The sequence below is a fragment of the Haematobia irritans genome, chromosome 4 (assembly GCF_050003625.1).
Source record: "Haematobia irritans isolate KBUSLIRL chromosome 4, ASM5000362v1, whole genome shotgun sequence".
Lineage (NCBI taxonomy): Eukaryota > Metazoa > Arthropoda > Insecta > Diptera > Muscidae > Haematobia > Haematobia irritans.
The window spans coordinates 153,495,628-153,512,231 of record NC_134400.1 but is presented as its reverse complement, the minus strand read 5'-3'; the positions used below and the strand labels follow the sequence as shown (position 1 = coordinate 153,512,231).

The 16,604-nt window shown below is 37.3% G+C and overlaps 2 protein-coding genes across 2 annotated transcripts; both read right to left on the bottom strand.

The window, feature by feature from the left end:
* Positions 1-5,491: 5,491 nt before the first annotated feature.
* Positions 5,492-12,484, bottom strand: LOC142236334 (uncharacterized). Its single transcript, XM_075307588.1, has 2 exons — positions 12,377-12,484; positions 5,492-6,303 (listed from the first exon to the last, which is right to left on the bottom strand). Exon 2 carries the CDS (start codon positions 6,299-6,301, stop codon positions 5,699-5,701), a length of 603 nt encoding a protein of 200 aa, XP_075163703.1. The 5' UTR covers positions 6,302-6,303; positions 12,377-12,484; the 3' UTR covers positions 5,492-5,698.
* LOC142235828 (uncharacterized) lies at positions 6,356-11,596 on the bottom strand. Its single transcript, XM_075307085.1, has one exon. It carries the CDS (start codon positions 11,594-11,596, stop codon positions 6,356-6,358), a length of 5,241 nt encoding a protein of 1,746 aa, XP_075163200.1.
* Positions 12,485-16,604: the final 4,120 nt, after the last annotated feature.

Genomic DNA, 16,604 nt, shown 5'->3' with positions numbered 1-16,604 from the left:
TTTTGACAACTGAAGAGTGAATTCCAAAATCAAAATAGGAGCAACATTCTACACACACACCTTCAAAATGAGGGGTGTTCAGGTTTTTTAAATGCAAAATTGAAAGAAATACATCAAGTTTATATTGACCAAATTTTGACCGTATCACCCTTTAAGTTCATGATGGACGCTTTTGTAGTAAAATTTACAAATTTAAAGAAATAATGAAATATTTTGTGAGAAATACGAATTTAGTAAATCTTTATGCTTAAATTGTGTATGATTTTTTCCCGTTTTTTAATTCATTTATCTAACGTACGCAAAAAATTATTGGAGTAAAGCAAACTTTCTGCAAACATAATAATTGTATGAATTAAAATTGGCTTTAGTGAAATAGAGAGTTCACTTTTTTTTGAGTGTACCAAACGAAATTTTAGCCAAATAAATATAGTTTACCATTGTAAATTTGTATATTCCCTACTCAGCTCTTATTCTGTAATACAAACAATGTAGAAAAACTTATTCGATTTTATAAATTCTTCAAATTTTACATTTCATTCAGACGTACACCCAGAGAATGAATATGATGACCTCCTAGAGCTAAATGTTAAAAAAGGTCTTAAGACACAAAGTCTTAAGCGAAAATAGTGACTTATGTAAGTAAAATGGACTGTGATTAAAAAACAATATTGCAAAAATTAAAATTTTGTAACAAAACTTTTTTGTGATGCTAAAGCGCTAAATTTGGATTTTTTAATTTTATTGTTCGAAAGCAACAAATGTCCGAAATAACATTAATTTTTAGAATCGAATGGAATGTTCGAATTGTGGCCAATTTTGACTCGAATTATGGCCTTCAAACGGCCGACAAATCCATCATAAAGTGGCAGCCCAATTTATTTTCAGGCTCATTTGGACTATTCAGTCCATTGTTAACAATCTGCTCAATTTGGAATGACTTTTCAAGCGAAGCAACTCCTTCCGTCTAACTGTTTTGAAACATCAATGGCTTTAGTCCACGCTCATTTTTCAATATGTGTTGCCTCCGCTCTTGCGATATGTTCAGCTCTCGGGCAAGCACGTATTTCGATCACATGAAGTCTCTAAAAGTGCTTCGACATGACCGGGTTTCGATACTATTCGAGCTACGCCAATAACAAGTATTTGCTATTGCCAAGTTTCAAGCCGATTGTGCTTGGATAGATGGAAATCGCTAGACCGACACAGAACTTCAACATGACTGACTATTCCGTCCATTGTAATACCACAAGTATTGTCAATGATATCAATATCAATGAGTGCCGCCTGCTTCTATTGTTATCACAGTAACAATGGACCTCACATTACGGTGAAACCACTTAGAGAAACTTTGCAACACTCAGAAATGTCAATATTATTATAGGGCAAGAGAGGGGATAATCCACCGCTGAAATTTTTGGTGTTTCTTTGGAACTGTGTCGTTGGTTGTGCTAATCCTAGGTCAATTAAAAATTCTATGATTTTAGATTTTTCATTAATTATACCCTAAACCACATAGTGGTCAGGGTATAATAAGTTTGATCGGCCAAAAAATGTGCCTACCAGAAATATTGATTTTAGACCCCATAAAATATATACCGATCGACTCAGAATCAAATCCTGAGTCGATCTAGCGCTTGGTGTCCGTCCGTCCGTCTGTCCATGTATTTGTTGTTCACAGGATTCCGGTCGCAATTATTAACCGATTTTGATGAAATTTGGTATAGGGAGGTTTTTGGGCACAAGGACGAACGCTATTGAATTTGGAAGAAATCGGATCAAATTTAGATACAGCTCCCATATATATATATATATATATATATATATATATATATATATATATCGCCCGATTTCGACAAATGGGGTCACGTTGCGCGTTTTTCAAACGGATCGTCACCAAATTTGGCAAAAGGTAATCTTTTCCATAGCCCTTCAAGTCTGCAAAATTTCATCCAAATCGGTTCAGATTTAGCTATAGCTCCCATATATATGTACCGCCCGACTTTTCTAAATTTGGCCATAAAACCCTTATTTATCAACCGATCTTACCCAAATTTGGCTACATGTAGTCTTCTATAGCACTAACTATATGTGCAAAAAATCATCGAAATCGGTTCAGATTTAGATATAGCTCCCATATATATGTATAGCCCGATTTTCCCAAGTTTGGCCATGGAACCCTTATTTATTAACCGATCTTACTAAAAGTTGGCTAGATCCAGTCCTCTATAGTACTAACTATATGTGCAAAATTTCATCGAAATCGGTTCAAATTTAGATATAGCTCCCATATATGTATCACCCGATTTTGAAAAATTCGCCCCTAATAACCTTATGTTTGACCATACAGGCCTCATTTCTTAACTGATCTTACTCAAATCTTGCACAAGGTAACCTTTTGTGGTATTAATCAAACCAGCAAAATATTATGCAAATTGGTTGAGATTTAGATATAGCTTCCATGTATATGCATTGCTCGATTTTCCCAAATTTGGCCATAGTACTCTTATTTATTAACCAATGTTACTCAAATTTCAAATTTTGATGTACTAGCCGATCGTACTTATACGTACTTGTAGCTCTTACATAAGAATATTGCTCGATTTTTACCCACACTAATTTAACGATTTTCTCTTTTTTATACCCTCTACCATAGGATGGGGGGTATATTAACTTTGTCATTCCGTTTGTAACACATCGAAATATTGCTCTAAGACCCCATAAAGTATATATATTCTGGGTCGTGGTGAAATTCTGAGTCGATCTGAGCATGTCCGTCCATCCGCCCGTCTGTTGAAATCACGCTAACTTCCGAACGAAACAAGCTATCGACTTGAAACTTGGCACAAGTAGTTGTTATTGATGTAGGTCCAATGGTATTGCAAATGGGAAATATCGGTCCACTTTTACGTATAGCCCCCATATAAACGGACCCCCAAATTTGGCTTGCAGACCCTCTAAGAGAAGCAAATTTCATCCGATACGGCTGAAATTTGGTACATGGTGTTAGTACATGGCCTCTAACAACCGTGCAAAAATTGGTCCACATCGGTCCATAATTATATATAGCCCCCATATAAACCGATCCCCCGATTTGATTTTCGGAGCCTCTAAGAGAAGCAAATTTCAATTGATCCGGCTGAAATTTGGTACATTGTGTTAGTATATGGTCTTTAACACCCATGCAAAAATTGGTCGAAATCGGTCCATAATTATGTATAGCCCCCATATAAAGCGATCCCCAGGTTTGACCTCCGGAGCCCCTTGGAAGAGAAAAATTCATCGGATTCCGTTGAAATTTGGTACGTGATGTTAGTATATGGTATCCAACAACCATGCATGAATTGGTTCATATCAGTCCATAATTATATATAGCCCCCATATAAACCGATCCCCAGATTTGACCTCCAGTGCCTTGTGGAGCAAAATTCATCCGATCTGGTTGAAATTTGGTACGTGGTGGTAGTATATGATATTTAACAACCATGCCAAAAGTGGTCCATATCAGTCCATAATCATATATAGCCCCCATATAAACCGATCCCAAGATTTGGTTTTGGAGCCTCTTGGAGCAGTAAATGTCCATGTAAATGAAACATGGTACATTTTGCTAGTATATGGCTGTTAACAACCATGCCTAACTAGGTCCATATCGGTCTATAGTTATATATAGCCCTCAGATAAATCGATACCCAATCACACAAAAATTGGTCCATATCAAGTTCATAATTGTATATAGCCCCCATATAAGCGACCCCCATATTTCAATTCTGGCTCCCTACGTACCGTGCAAAAGTCCATATCGATTCGTAATTATTTGTAGACTTACATACAGTTGTGCTCAAAATAATAGTAGTGCTGTGCTGAATTTTTTTTCTGCTTCTTCTATTCCTTCCACTAAAGGTTTATTTTATCTTTGTTTTTTACTATATCATTGTTTGGAGTGTGCATAATAAAAAAATACCGTTGGTTTAACTTCTGATGCTATTGTTGTTGTAAAAAAATCGACATAAGAAGAATCCCTTTGCAAGCTCCAAAACAAATAAAAGGGTTATAAGCTAGCTTACAAACAATTAAAAGACGAAAATAATTTAGCTGTCCATAGTCCAAGAAAAGTCACTCTCCTTTCAAAAAAAAAAAAAAAACATGTATCGAAAAGAATAAAGTATGCCCAAGAGGATTTCCATTGGTCAGTACAGAAATGGAGGAACATTCCCCAGTACAGAAATGGAGGAACATTGGATGGATGAGTCAAAAATGGTGCTTTATGATTGAAGAGGATCCCGTCTATATGTTCGGCAACCTAAAAACACTGAGTACAGTACCAATTTTACGACAAAAACTGTAAATCACGATGGTGCTTTAATTTATTTGCTACTACTATTATTTTGAGCGCAGCTGTACATTTTTGTCTAATATATACCACGTGTGGACTAACTCACAATTTAGAAAACGGTGTAAGATACCACAACCCAAGTAATTCGATTGTGTATAACAGTCTTTCGTAGAAGTTTCTACGCAATCCATGGTGGAGGGTACATAAGATTCGGCCTGGCCGAACTTACTGCCGTTTATACTTGTTTAATAATGGGCTCAATATTAGTGGCATACTAACTCCGTAGGCGCAATATCAACACAGCCAGTAGGGGACATTCCCTATATGTAGGGTTTTTTCTAATATTTAGCGTCTTGTAGGGACCTAGGTCCACAATGTAGGGACATTTTCACTCAACACAATTTGTAATAATTTTTACATTTTGGTGGCTCTAGAGGAGGAAATTAGAAGCCGGCAAGGCTTGATCTTTATTCCGGTAGAAAATTTTGTCAACATTTTATTTCTATAGAACATTTTGTCAAAATTGTATTTCTATAGAAATTTTTTTCAAAATATTATTTCTATAAAAAATTTTCTCAAAATTTTATTTCTTTGGAATTTTTTCTCAAAATTTTATTTCTATAGAATTTATTGTCAAAATTTTATGTCTATAGAAAAATTTCTCACAAAAATTTGTTTATAGAAACTTTTTCCAAAATTTTATTTTTATAGAGATTTAACAAAAAAGATTACTAATTTGGGTAGAATTCTACCAACTGTGGCAACCGTAGTGGTAATACAAATTTATATTCTAAGTTATATACGGTGCATATTCATGTTTTAAGATAATAAAGTACTCAGAACCATTTTTGTTTTGTAAAATTTTTTAAATTTAACGAAAAATATAGTAGGGAAAATTGTTTGGGAATGTATGGGAAAGTAGGGAACTTTTTATGTCCTTGTAGGGTAAACCGAACATTTTCCCTGGCAACATTGACTATGAGTGAAAAGGCGGGGAATTAAATAAAATAATTTATCAATGAGGGGGGGAAATAAATAAAAACACAATTAAATTTCGGGTTTTAAAAAGATAAATTAAAATTTAATTTATTGGCGGGGGTATTCGTACCTTCGGGTATTTGAGCGAGAGAGTAAGTAAGAGAAAGTTTCGATAAGTCATTTGTCATTTTTTCAGATATCGTTATAATTCAGGGGTGTATTTTACAATTCATGAAACTTAAATCTAACAGGGTGTCAACCTGAACATCCCGCCCCCCTTGCAGGAATGCAACATAGGGGCAAGCAGGAGCTAGGGGACAATAAAAAACGAGAATTCAATTTACAATTCAATGGACATACAAATACAAAAAACATAAATAAATAAATTCAATGGGACCCAGAATGGACGTGAATCACAATCGTAGCAGGTCCACTGCCGGTGTTGGGGCTAACAGTGGAAGTGTTGACCGGATTGTGACCACAGGTGCATCGTCCGCCGGCGGCTCGAGGTTGATGCGATTCCGGATTTGTCGACATACTATTGGCTGCATTGGTGTTGCTACGAGCATCTAGCGAGCGCCTTTGGTGGGTGTCTCGTCGTGGAGTTTTCTTCCTAGGTTTAGCTTTTTCCGTGGCCTTCCTAGAATTCTGGGGTCGGCTAGCGACGGCACTGGGGGGATTTTCACGCTTCCCAACAAACCTCGGGTGGAGCATCGTATGGTGCTCACCACAGCATTCCATACATCTTTCACGGCTCTTGCAATTCAAGCGTTTATGGGACTCCGCCAAGCAGTTGAAGCAAAAGCCGAGCTTCATCACTGTTCTCCGACGTTTTGCCGAATCCATCGCACGAAAACGAGGACAGAGACGAAGTACGTGAGGCTGCAAACATATCTTACACCGCACCTCACTACCCTTCTTCGTGCGTTGGGTGACGTCTTTATCTGCCTCAGGGCGTTCATTTGTGAGACGACGTGATGGGCCAGACATGTCTGGAAATACGAAAAATGGGGACAGCACACACACAAAGAAAATAAAATGTTATTAATTTTGTCCATCAACAGGTAGTAGTACGAGTTTGACAACGGGCCTTGTAATAGTACAATTTCCAACCCTGATGTCAACAACTCGCACTTTGTTGTCGGGGCCTAAGTAGATCTTTTCGATTCTACCTACTTTCCACTCTGGTGGAGGCAAATTATCTTTCCTGATTACTACCAGGTCACCAACGGCAAAATCTCTTTGAGGAAATTTCCACTTATTTCGCTTATGGAGTTCAACGAGATATTCCTCTTTCCACCTTTTGGCGAAAGAGTGAGAAAGGACCTTAAGTTTCTGCCATCTATTCACATAACTTAACGACTCAATTGCCGTGTCGGGCTCCGGTGGGGAGAGAAGGGCAGAACCTATAAGGAAGTGTCCTGGGGTCAAAGGAGCCAAATCGTTTGGATTATCGCTCATAGGACTAAGGGGCCTAGAATTAAGGCATGCCTCGATTCTAGCTAGCATTGTGCTGAACTCTTCAAAAGTAAACTTCTGAGCGTGAGACACTTTCTTAAGATGAGTCTTGAAACTCTTAACTCCTGCCTCCCAAAGACCACCCATATGTGGCGCACCAGGGGGAATAAATTTCCATTCTAATAATTGGAAGGCGTTAAGCGAAATAAGATTTTGCTTCACTTCAGCGAGAAATCGGGCTTGGTCTCTACCAAGAACATTAGAAGCTCCTACAAAAGATGTCCCATTATCCGAAAACATCTTAGAAGGGCAGCCTCTTCGGGAGAAAAATCGGGTGAACGCAGCAATAAAACAATCAGTCGACATGTCATTTGTCGCTTCCAAATGAATTGCCTTAGTCGCAAAGCAGACAAACACAAGCACATATCCCTTAGTGATACGGCAACCTCTACCAATGTAGGTCTTTATATCAAAGGGGCCTGCAAAGTCGACTCCAGTGCATGTAAACGGGCGAGACAGTGTAGTTCTCTCAGGGGGAAGAGCGGCCATAATTTGGTCTACAGTTTTCTTCCGAAACAATACGCATGCACGGCAATTATGGATGATTGTCCTTACGAGATTCTTCAATCTGGGTACCCAAAATTCCAATCTCATTAATCTCAACATTAATGAATTTTCACCATGCACCGTATTCTTGTGAATGTACTCCAGGTACAATCTGGTAAACCGGGCATCATAGGGTAGAATTTTGGGGAATCTCTCGTCATAGGTGAGAGTAGGGGAACGCGCAAGTCTACCATTCATCCGCATAAATCCAACAGAATCTATAAACGGATTGAAGTTCAACAGAGGGCTCTTTCGAGATAACTGCGCATTGTTCTCCAGCGCCACATATTCAGGGAAATGTCGACGCTGGCAGAGGACAACAAGACGACCTTTCACAAAGTTGATCTCACCCTGTTCCAAGTTGAAGGATGAATGCGTCTGTGTCGATTTAAACTTCGGGTGTATTCGATGAAAGAATCTGAATACATATGACAAAACTCTTAGGGCTCTGGATAAATCAGAGAAACGGGCCAAAATATCCTCAGGAGGGGATAATTGGTTCAAATTGACTTGAATCGGTTTAGTTTCAAGATTCGTCATGATTCTAAACGTAGATTTTGGCCATTCGGAGCGAGGGCGACATAACCAAGCGGGACCTTTCCACCAAAGGTTATTCGTTAGAAGATCGCGCGCTGACGAACCTCTCGAGGCTATATCGGCGGGATTATCGTGTGATAGAACATGATGCCAATTACTAGTACCGATTTTCGTAGAGATGTTAGCTACTCGATTCGCAACAAACGTAGGCCAGTGGCACGGGGGCTTCTGAAGCCACGACAAAACTATCGTCGAATCAGTCCAATAGAATGTCTCAATTTCTGGGAGACTCAGCTCGGAGCGAATAGTCTCAACCATATCAGCCAATAGAGTTGCACCGCAGAGCTCTAAACGGGGCAAGGATTCAACCTTGATTGGCGCTACCTTAGTTCGTGCTGCGAGCAGATGCGTGACATAATCACCAGGGGCGTTTTTAATTCGGACGTATAGTGAAGCCGCATATGCTTTCTCAGAAGCATCACAAAATGCATGAAGCTGAACTTCATGGTCTGGGCTGAAACCAACCCATCGGGGGATCTCTATCCGTTCGATTTCACTATAATCGTCCAAAAACGCAAACCATCTATTCAGAGTCATGGGTTTCAAACATTCGTCCCAATCTGTTTTGTCCTTCCAAATTTGTTGCATTATAATCTTAGCAACTATTATCTTAGGGGCCAGCCAACCTGCTGGATCGAACAATTTAGCTATCTCAGACAAAACAGCTCGTTTGGTGACGGAAGATCTAGTAGGGGCTGAAACCAACTTGAAAAAGAAAACATCTTTTCCAGCGTTCCAACGTAAACCCAGAGTCTTGGCGGTACTTTCATTGGAAATATTCAAAAAGTCATTATCCAATAAGTATTCGGGGGGTAAATCTAACAAAAGACCCTGCACATTAGAAGTCCATTTTCTTAGACTAAACCCAGCAGAACCTAGAACTTCCATAAGTTCATCACGGCTCTTCATGGCACCATCTAAACTGTGAGCTCCTGCCAAAATGTCATCGACATACATCTGCGAACGTATTATCTCCGCAGCAGTCGGGAACTCACCCACGACGTCATCAGCAAGTCTAAGTAGGGTCCGAATAGCAAGATATGGGGCACAGTTCACACCAAATGTGACCGTGTTCAATTCGAAATCTTGGATTATATCATCAGGGGCTAGACGGAAAACAATTCGCTGATATGACGCCTGATCGGGATGAATCAGAATTTGCCTATACATCTTCTCGATGTCGGCATTGAAGACAAATCTAAATAATCTCCATCGGAGAATCAAAACAATTAGATTTGCTTGTAGAACGGGTCCAGTATACAATACGTTATTAAGACTAACGCCATTAGAAGTGACACTGGAAGCATTAAACACCACACGTAATTTAGTGGTGGCGCTGTCAGGCTTGAAAACAGCGTGATGGGGTAAATAATACACAGTATTAGAAGAATTTACCTTATTCTCATCAATCATGGTCATATGTCCCAAATCAGCGTACTCTAGTAGTACCCTGTCATACTGAATCTTCAGCTCGGGATTTCTCATTAACCGCGACTCATTTCGCTTAAATTGAGAAATGGCATTATTCCGGGACAAACCAAGTTGCAAATCTTTGGGGTATTCACGCTTAAAAGGCAGTGAAACAACATATCGACCATTATCATTACGATAAGTCGTTCGTAGGTATAATTCCTCACACCATCTATCCTCTTCTGACATAGTGCATACTTTCGGTACATCTTCGATTTCCCAAAACCTAGCAAGTTGATCATTCAACTCTATGTGGCTGTAAAATGATACCACCGACTGTAGGGGCTTGGTTTGGGAGACTTTGCCAGTCACGATCCAACCGAAAACTGATTTCTGGGCAATAAGATCACCATTAGGGTGCTTATGAACATCAGTATGCATTATCCGAGAATATATATCACCACCCAGTAAAAGGTCCATATGAGAACACTTTAGATCACACATCGTGACTTCGGGCAGATCTACATCTAGTAGCTGTGACAATGAATAAGTAGGCAAACGACCAGTTAACTTGTCAACCACATACGCATCTGTCGACAACTCAAAAGTTGGGTCAATAGGGGAGCACAAAGAGATCCTACAAACATTAGTAGACTTCGCCGATATCGTGCCGTTTAGGCCAACAATATTCGCAGAAGTAACTGGGAATATCGGCAAAGCAAGTTTCTTTTGCAATTTTCGGGAAATAAAAGTTGCTTGCGAGGCAGGATCGATCAATGCTCTAGCAGAACACTTCACGCCATGACAACACAAATCTACCACAGTAGTTCCCAAAAGAACTGTAGAAAACTGTGATGTTTCCATAGCAGTTGCAAAAGTTTGCAACGAACGGGCAGCCTCTGATGTAGAAGGAACATCGTCAGAAGCTGATCGGGCTGGATTTCCCATATCGCGGGTCATTCCAGGTCGTGAGCTCGAATCTCGACTTACTTGTGCTGAGGATTCCCTTCTATGCAAGTGAGAATGATGTTTTTGTTTGCAGAAGAAACATATATTTGAGCTCTTACAATTGCTAAAAGTGTGCGACGAAGCTAGACAATTTGTGCAACATTTGAGTCGCTTGACGGTTTCCAATCGATTGTTAACCGACATTTGAAGAAATTCTTCGCATAATCGTAGGGGATGCGATTCGGAACAAAGAGGACATTTCTGCTGAGGATTAGATGGTATAGTAGTAGAGAAGCTCTTAAAACTTCTATTACCATTATTAGTAGTAATTGACTTTCTCTTTGGGCTAGTAGGTTTCCTTACATAACTCGGACCAGAAGACGTCGAAATATTATGGGCGCCTTTAATGTCAAAGACGGACTCAAGGGTCTGATACCGAGCAGTCAAGAACTTATCCATTGTTTCCCATTTAGGTAGGTCAGAACTTGACCCTTGAGATTGCTCCCAATGTCCTAGGGTAACTTCAGGAAGACGGGTGGAACATATGAAAACAAATATAACGTCCCAATTCTTCGTATCAATGCCCAAAAGAGACAAATTAGTTATGCAATCGCTCATAGTACGCTGCAATTGCTTAATAGAGGGGCCAGATTCCTTTAAAACGGGTGCAAGATTGAATAAAATCTTGAGTTGGGCGTTTACAAGAACCCTTTTGTTCTCATAACGATCGACTAAATTTTGCCAAGCCATCTGAAAACCCTCATTAGTAATCGGACATGTTTTGATTATATCGCGGGCTTCACCTTCCGTCTTTTGCATCAGATAATACATTTTCTGAATATTACTGATATGTTCATTATCTTTATATAGGGCAGAGAACATGTCTCTGAACGTAGGCCAAGATTTATAATCACCAGAAAAAATCTCAGTATCACAAGGGGGAAGGTGAATTGGAAGGGATGAACTAGAAGACTTCTTCTTCGCATTGAGCTTTTCAATTAAAGACTCAATAAGGGCTAGTCCACGCACATACGTCTTATATGTTGCGATATATTTTGCCTTAACTTTGGCAATATCATCACTAGAACCCATAGTGTCACACAATTCCTCATAAATTTCACGGAAATTCTCCCAAAGTCGAATAATTTCCTGTTTATGAATGTTGAGGCTGTGGACGGTGTGATCATCCTCCTTGAGCGAAGTCACGAACATATCCAAATCAATTAAGCGGTCTGCGCTTTTAATCAAATTCTTGATATCAGACATTATTATTTTCAATAAAATTCAAATTTCGAGTAAAAAGTTTAATTTGGTATGAAAACGGGGTTGCAGAACTCAATTCCAACAACAAACGTAAATAGGGTTCAAAAAATTAAAAAAAGTTATGATTTTTTTTTTATTATTGGCAATAAACAAATATTTAATGCCTTTGAATATTTTTCGTAAATTAAAAAATATTTCAATTTTGGTCTTACCAACACCACTGTGCAACAAAACTACGTATTAGTATACGATACAATGTGCAAGAATCAAAAATATTTCAAACGGGTGAAACTACGGGGTTAGTTCGATATCACTATTATTTATTATACGAAACAGTCACAATTGCCTTTTACTTGCAATATTTTCCAATAATTAATCAATTAAAATAATTAATTTGAATATTTATTTTTCAATGTAAAATAATTTTCAAAATTATTTAATGAACAACTTTTGTTCCTATCGGGCCCACTGTGCAATGTTCAGTTACAACTCACTCGAACATGCAATGCAACATGTAGTACAATTGAATGCAACACACACACGTATGTCCGTATAACAGTCAACCACACTACTTGATAAGAGAGACGGGAGTGGGGGTAATAATGCAAGCTGTTGTTTTCGTTTGGTTGTTAGAAACCAAAGCGTATGGGCAAATGAAAATACAACAACAACACACAGGCAAACGAAAGAGTGACTTTGTATTTATTATTTCTTTTATTTTATTGATATTCTTGCACTTTTGTTTACTTTATTTTCACCACTAATAAATGTCAACAACCTTACCTTGGTATGATGAATATTATAGGGGAAAACAATGGTGATAGCCAATAATTTAGGGGGTAAAAAATACCAAAATAACCAATTGATTTTCGGGCTCTAAAAAGAGAAGCTCAATGATAAATTATTTTATTTTAAATCTCGGGCGGTTTAATCCGGCTCGAAGGACCAATGAAAAGGCGGGGAATTAAATAAAATAATTTATCAATGAGGGGGGGAAATAAATAAAAACACAATTAAATTTCGGGTTTTAAAAAGATAAATTAAAATTTAATTTATTGGCGGGGGTATTCGTACCTTCGGGTATTTGAGCGAGAGAGTAAGTAAGAGAAAGTTTCGATAAGTCATTTGTCATTTTTTCAGATATCGTTATAATTCAGGGGTGTATTTTACAATTCATGAAACTTAAATCTAACAGGGTGTCAACCTGAACAATGAGCTATAGTCAGATTGACACAAAGCACCCATAGACATGTACCCCTTAATTTTCTTAAATATGCAACTGCGGTTTATCTCCCAGACCTATATGTTACCCCACAAATGCTTATGATTACTAATTCTGTAATGGTGGTTTAGGGTATGATATAGTATTTCTACTTTACTTACTTGTTTTGTATAGGGTTAGCTAAAGCCCGACCCTCGTATATTATAAATTTTGTATTGCTCCTGATGTTGCCGAAGTTAGTGGTTAGTGATTGCCGGTGTTGTTCCAGGCAATTTAATGTGTGTATTGCCAAAACATATTCTCAACTTTCCTGGCCCCTTTCATCCCCGAAATGATTCCCTTCTTTGGTTAGCACAACACATGCCTTAAGATAAGCACCACCGACCTGACCCTCCTGTTTCGGACCGGTGAGAAGGAAACATGAAACATTCCATAGCATTTTTAAACAAAGCATCCGTCCGACACAATGGTTGCGCCTGTGATATTATTGCCATTATGGCTAGGTTCGATGTTTGTTTGGTAGTCGATTCGTGTTGTTCAGGCTCTATACCGTTCCCAAAGCTATGCCGTCTCATATTTTTTGTTTTTTTTTTTTTTTATCAAGTGCTGGTGATGATGGTGGTGCTGACTGAACCGAACTGAACTGAAGAGGTGCTTGCCTGCCTGCCAAGCAGTGTCAGCCAGAGCAAGTAATGGGCCAAACAAAAAAGGTAAACTTGAACCAAAAAATTAAAATTTAGAACTTAATTCTGAAAGTGAGGCAAGAACCTAACCAGGCAACAGCCATACCACACCACAGACCACCAATTCAATGCAAACTCCTTTTTTTTGTGTGGCAAGTTTGGAACATGTTTTCGTAAATTTTGTGTGTGCTGCTGCATGCATCATGCATCAGTGAGTGAGAGAGATGAACCTGAGGAATGTGGTTCTTCTGGGTTCTTCTTCTTCTTCTTACTATGGGGTCGTCGGTGTGACTGTCTTCTTCGTTGCTTTGCCGGCTATTTGCAAATCGGCTAAGGAACTGGTTGTGAATTGCCTGCCTGCCTGCCTGCCTGAATGGCTGGTTAGTGATCTAATATGGTAGATGACTCTTTCTACGTACACTAAACAAAAAAATTTATATGTAAATGATCACTTTGGCTATTCTGTGAGGGATGTGCAGTGCCCGATGTTGGACGAAATTGTCAAAACCATCCAAATCTGACACAATCAAAGTGGCATAGATCTGACAGTGAAAAAAGGTGCTTGTCTCCTTACCACGCATATTGATTAGAGGTATGCACGTGAGTAATAGTTTACTCACGCTCACTCACGACTGAGAAATCATACTCACGCACGATATTTTTTGGTAGGACTCATGCACACTCACGAAAAGAAAATTTGTACTCACGCACGAAAACGTAGTGACTCACGAAAAATATCGTGACTCACGAAAAATATCGTGACTCACGAATAATTTTATAAAATTGAACGTTGGGTTCTGATCCGTTTGGTACCGTTGGTCCAGATGATGATCTTGTTGTTCTTCGTGACATTTGAAAACGTTCGGGGTCACCAATTATAAAATTATCTGATAAGAAAATTTTATTTTTTATTTTATTAAACTTCTGAAGTTGAAAAAATGTACAGAATAAAAATTTATTTTTTAGTTGTCACAATTCTTATTTGAAAACCTACTCGATTTTTAACCAAGTAGTATGTGGGTTCCCCCACAATTTTATGATTAATTTTCCTTACCGAAGTGTCTGAAAACATGAGCATTATTAAAATCGAGAGTATTATTAAACTCTTAACATCTCAGGTGTCACTAAAATTGTAATTGAATTTAACACTTAAGGGTTTTATGTTGGTGAGCAGGAATATTTTCGTGAACGTAATTCGTTACTCACGCACACTCACGAAGATATTATTTTCGTGACTCACGCTCACGCACGACATTTTAGTTTGTTAATCACTCTCACGCGTGAGCGTGACTCACGCACGAATCACGAAAATTTTCGTGAGTCACGCCAATTTCGTGTCAGTGCACACCTCTAATATTGATGTGGGGATCAGTTTATGATGTGGTGATGTGGGGAAAGATTTTTTTTTTGGAAACTCTGCTATTGGGATTGTAATCGACTATTCGACCGTTCGAATTTTTCTAAATTTGAAAACGTCGACTTTTCGGCTGCTTGGAAACTTGAAAAGGTCGTTTTTTCAAAATTTCTAAATGTTGGTTTTCGAACGTTTGAGTTATTCCAAATTTGGAATGGTGAATTATTCTACTTTTCACAATTTGTAAATGTTAGTAATTTTTTAAAATTGGTAAAAGTTGATATCGAGTTTTTAAACATTTTAAAAAGTCGGTCTTTCCACTTTATGACCTTTTTTCCACATTTGTAAAAACCGACTTTTCGAATTTTCTTTTTTTAATTGACTTTAAAATTAGTAAATGTTCATTTTCGAACTTTCGAGTTTTTCTCAAATATGGAAAAGTTTACTATTCGAGTTGTTGAGAGGCGATTTTTCTACCTTACGACGTTTTCATAATTTTGAAAAGTAAATTTCGAAATCGAAATTTTCGAAAAATGTTTAAATTTCTGAAAATGTTCTTCCTTTCGTATTTTCGACTTTTTCAAAATTTGAACAAAAACTCAATTCGTGGCATTTCGAATTTTTAAAAATTTGTAAAGGTCGATTTTTGATATTTCGAGGTTTTCCAAATATAGAAAATTCAACTATCAGAATTTCTCAAAATTTGTATACTTTTGAGAGGTCGACTTTTTGCCAATTTGAAAACTTCGACTTTTAGAAAATTTGAAAAAGTAGTTTTTCTCGAAATTTGTAAATGTCAATCTGTTAAAATTTTGTAAAAGTAAAATTTTCCACCTATAATTTTTTTTTTTTTTTGATTGGAAAAGTCAACTTGTTGAAAATAAATTTTTCGATTTTTCTATTTTTTTTTTAATTTGAACTGATTGATCTCGGAAATATCCACCTCTTGAGTTCACGAAATTTTGTAAGTTTATAAAAGGCGAATTTTCAATCGATTTCTTTTTCTAAATATGGACTATTAGAGTTTTTCAAAATTTGTAAATATTTGACATGTGGAAATAGTCAACTTTTTTATCTTTTTAAAATTTGGGTAAGTCCAGTTTTAAACATTTCGAACCTTTGATAGTTATGAAAAGTAAACTTTTAGAGTTTTTCGATAAAATTTGTAAATTTCTGAAATTTTTAAAGAGTCGACTTTTTGACCTTTCAACTTTTTCAAAATTTGAAAAAAAACTCAATTTGTGACATGTCGATTTTATAAGTTAGATTTTTCAATCTTTCGATTTTTTCTAAATATTGAAACTCGACTGTTAGAGTTTTCAAATTATCTTATTTTTGAGAAGTCGACATTTTGACAATTCAACATTTAGAAAATTGGAAAAGTACATTTTTTTTTCAAAATTTTTAAATGTCAATTTGTTAAAATTTTGCAAACGTAAAATTTTTGACATCTACAATTTTTCTAAATTAGGAAAAGTCGACTTTTCGACATTTTCATAATTTAGAATTTTTCAAACTTTGAACAGATTGAACGGAAATTGCGACCTCTTGAGGTCGTTTTAAAGTTGAAAACTATAAAATGTCGTCCTTTTGACCTTTCGACTTTTTGAAAATTGAAAAAAAAAAATAAATTGTTTATATTTCAAGTTTTTAAAAAATTTTAAAGTTAGATTTTTTGATATTTCGAGATTTTATATGATATATGAAACAATATTGTAAATTGAACATCTGAACATTTTGGAGAGGTTGACT

What these genes read in the sequence shown, in the direction of transcription:
- LOC142236334 (XM_075307588.1), bottom strand. Translation starts at nt 6,301, where the DNA reads ATGTCTGGCCCATCACGTCGTCTCACAAATGAACGCCCTGAGGCAGAT.
- LOC142235828 (XM_075307085.1), bottom strand. Translation starts at nt 11,596, where the DNA reads ATGTCTGATATCAAGAATTTGATTAAAAGCGCAGACCGCTTAATTGAT.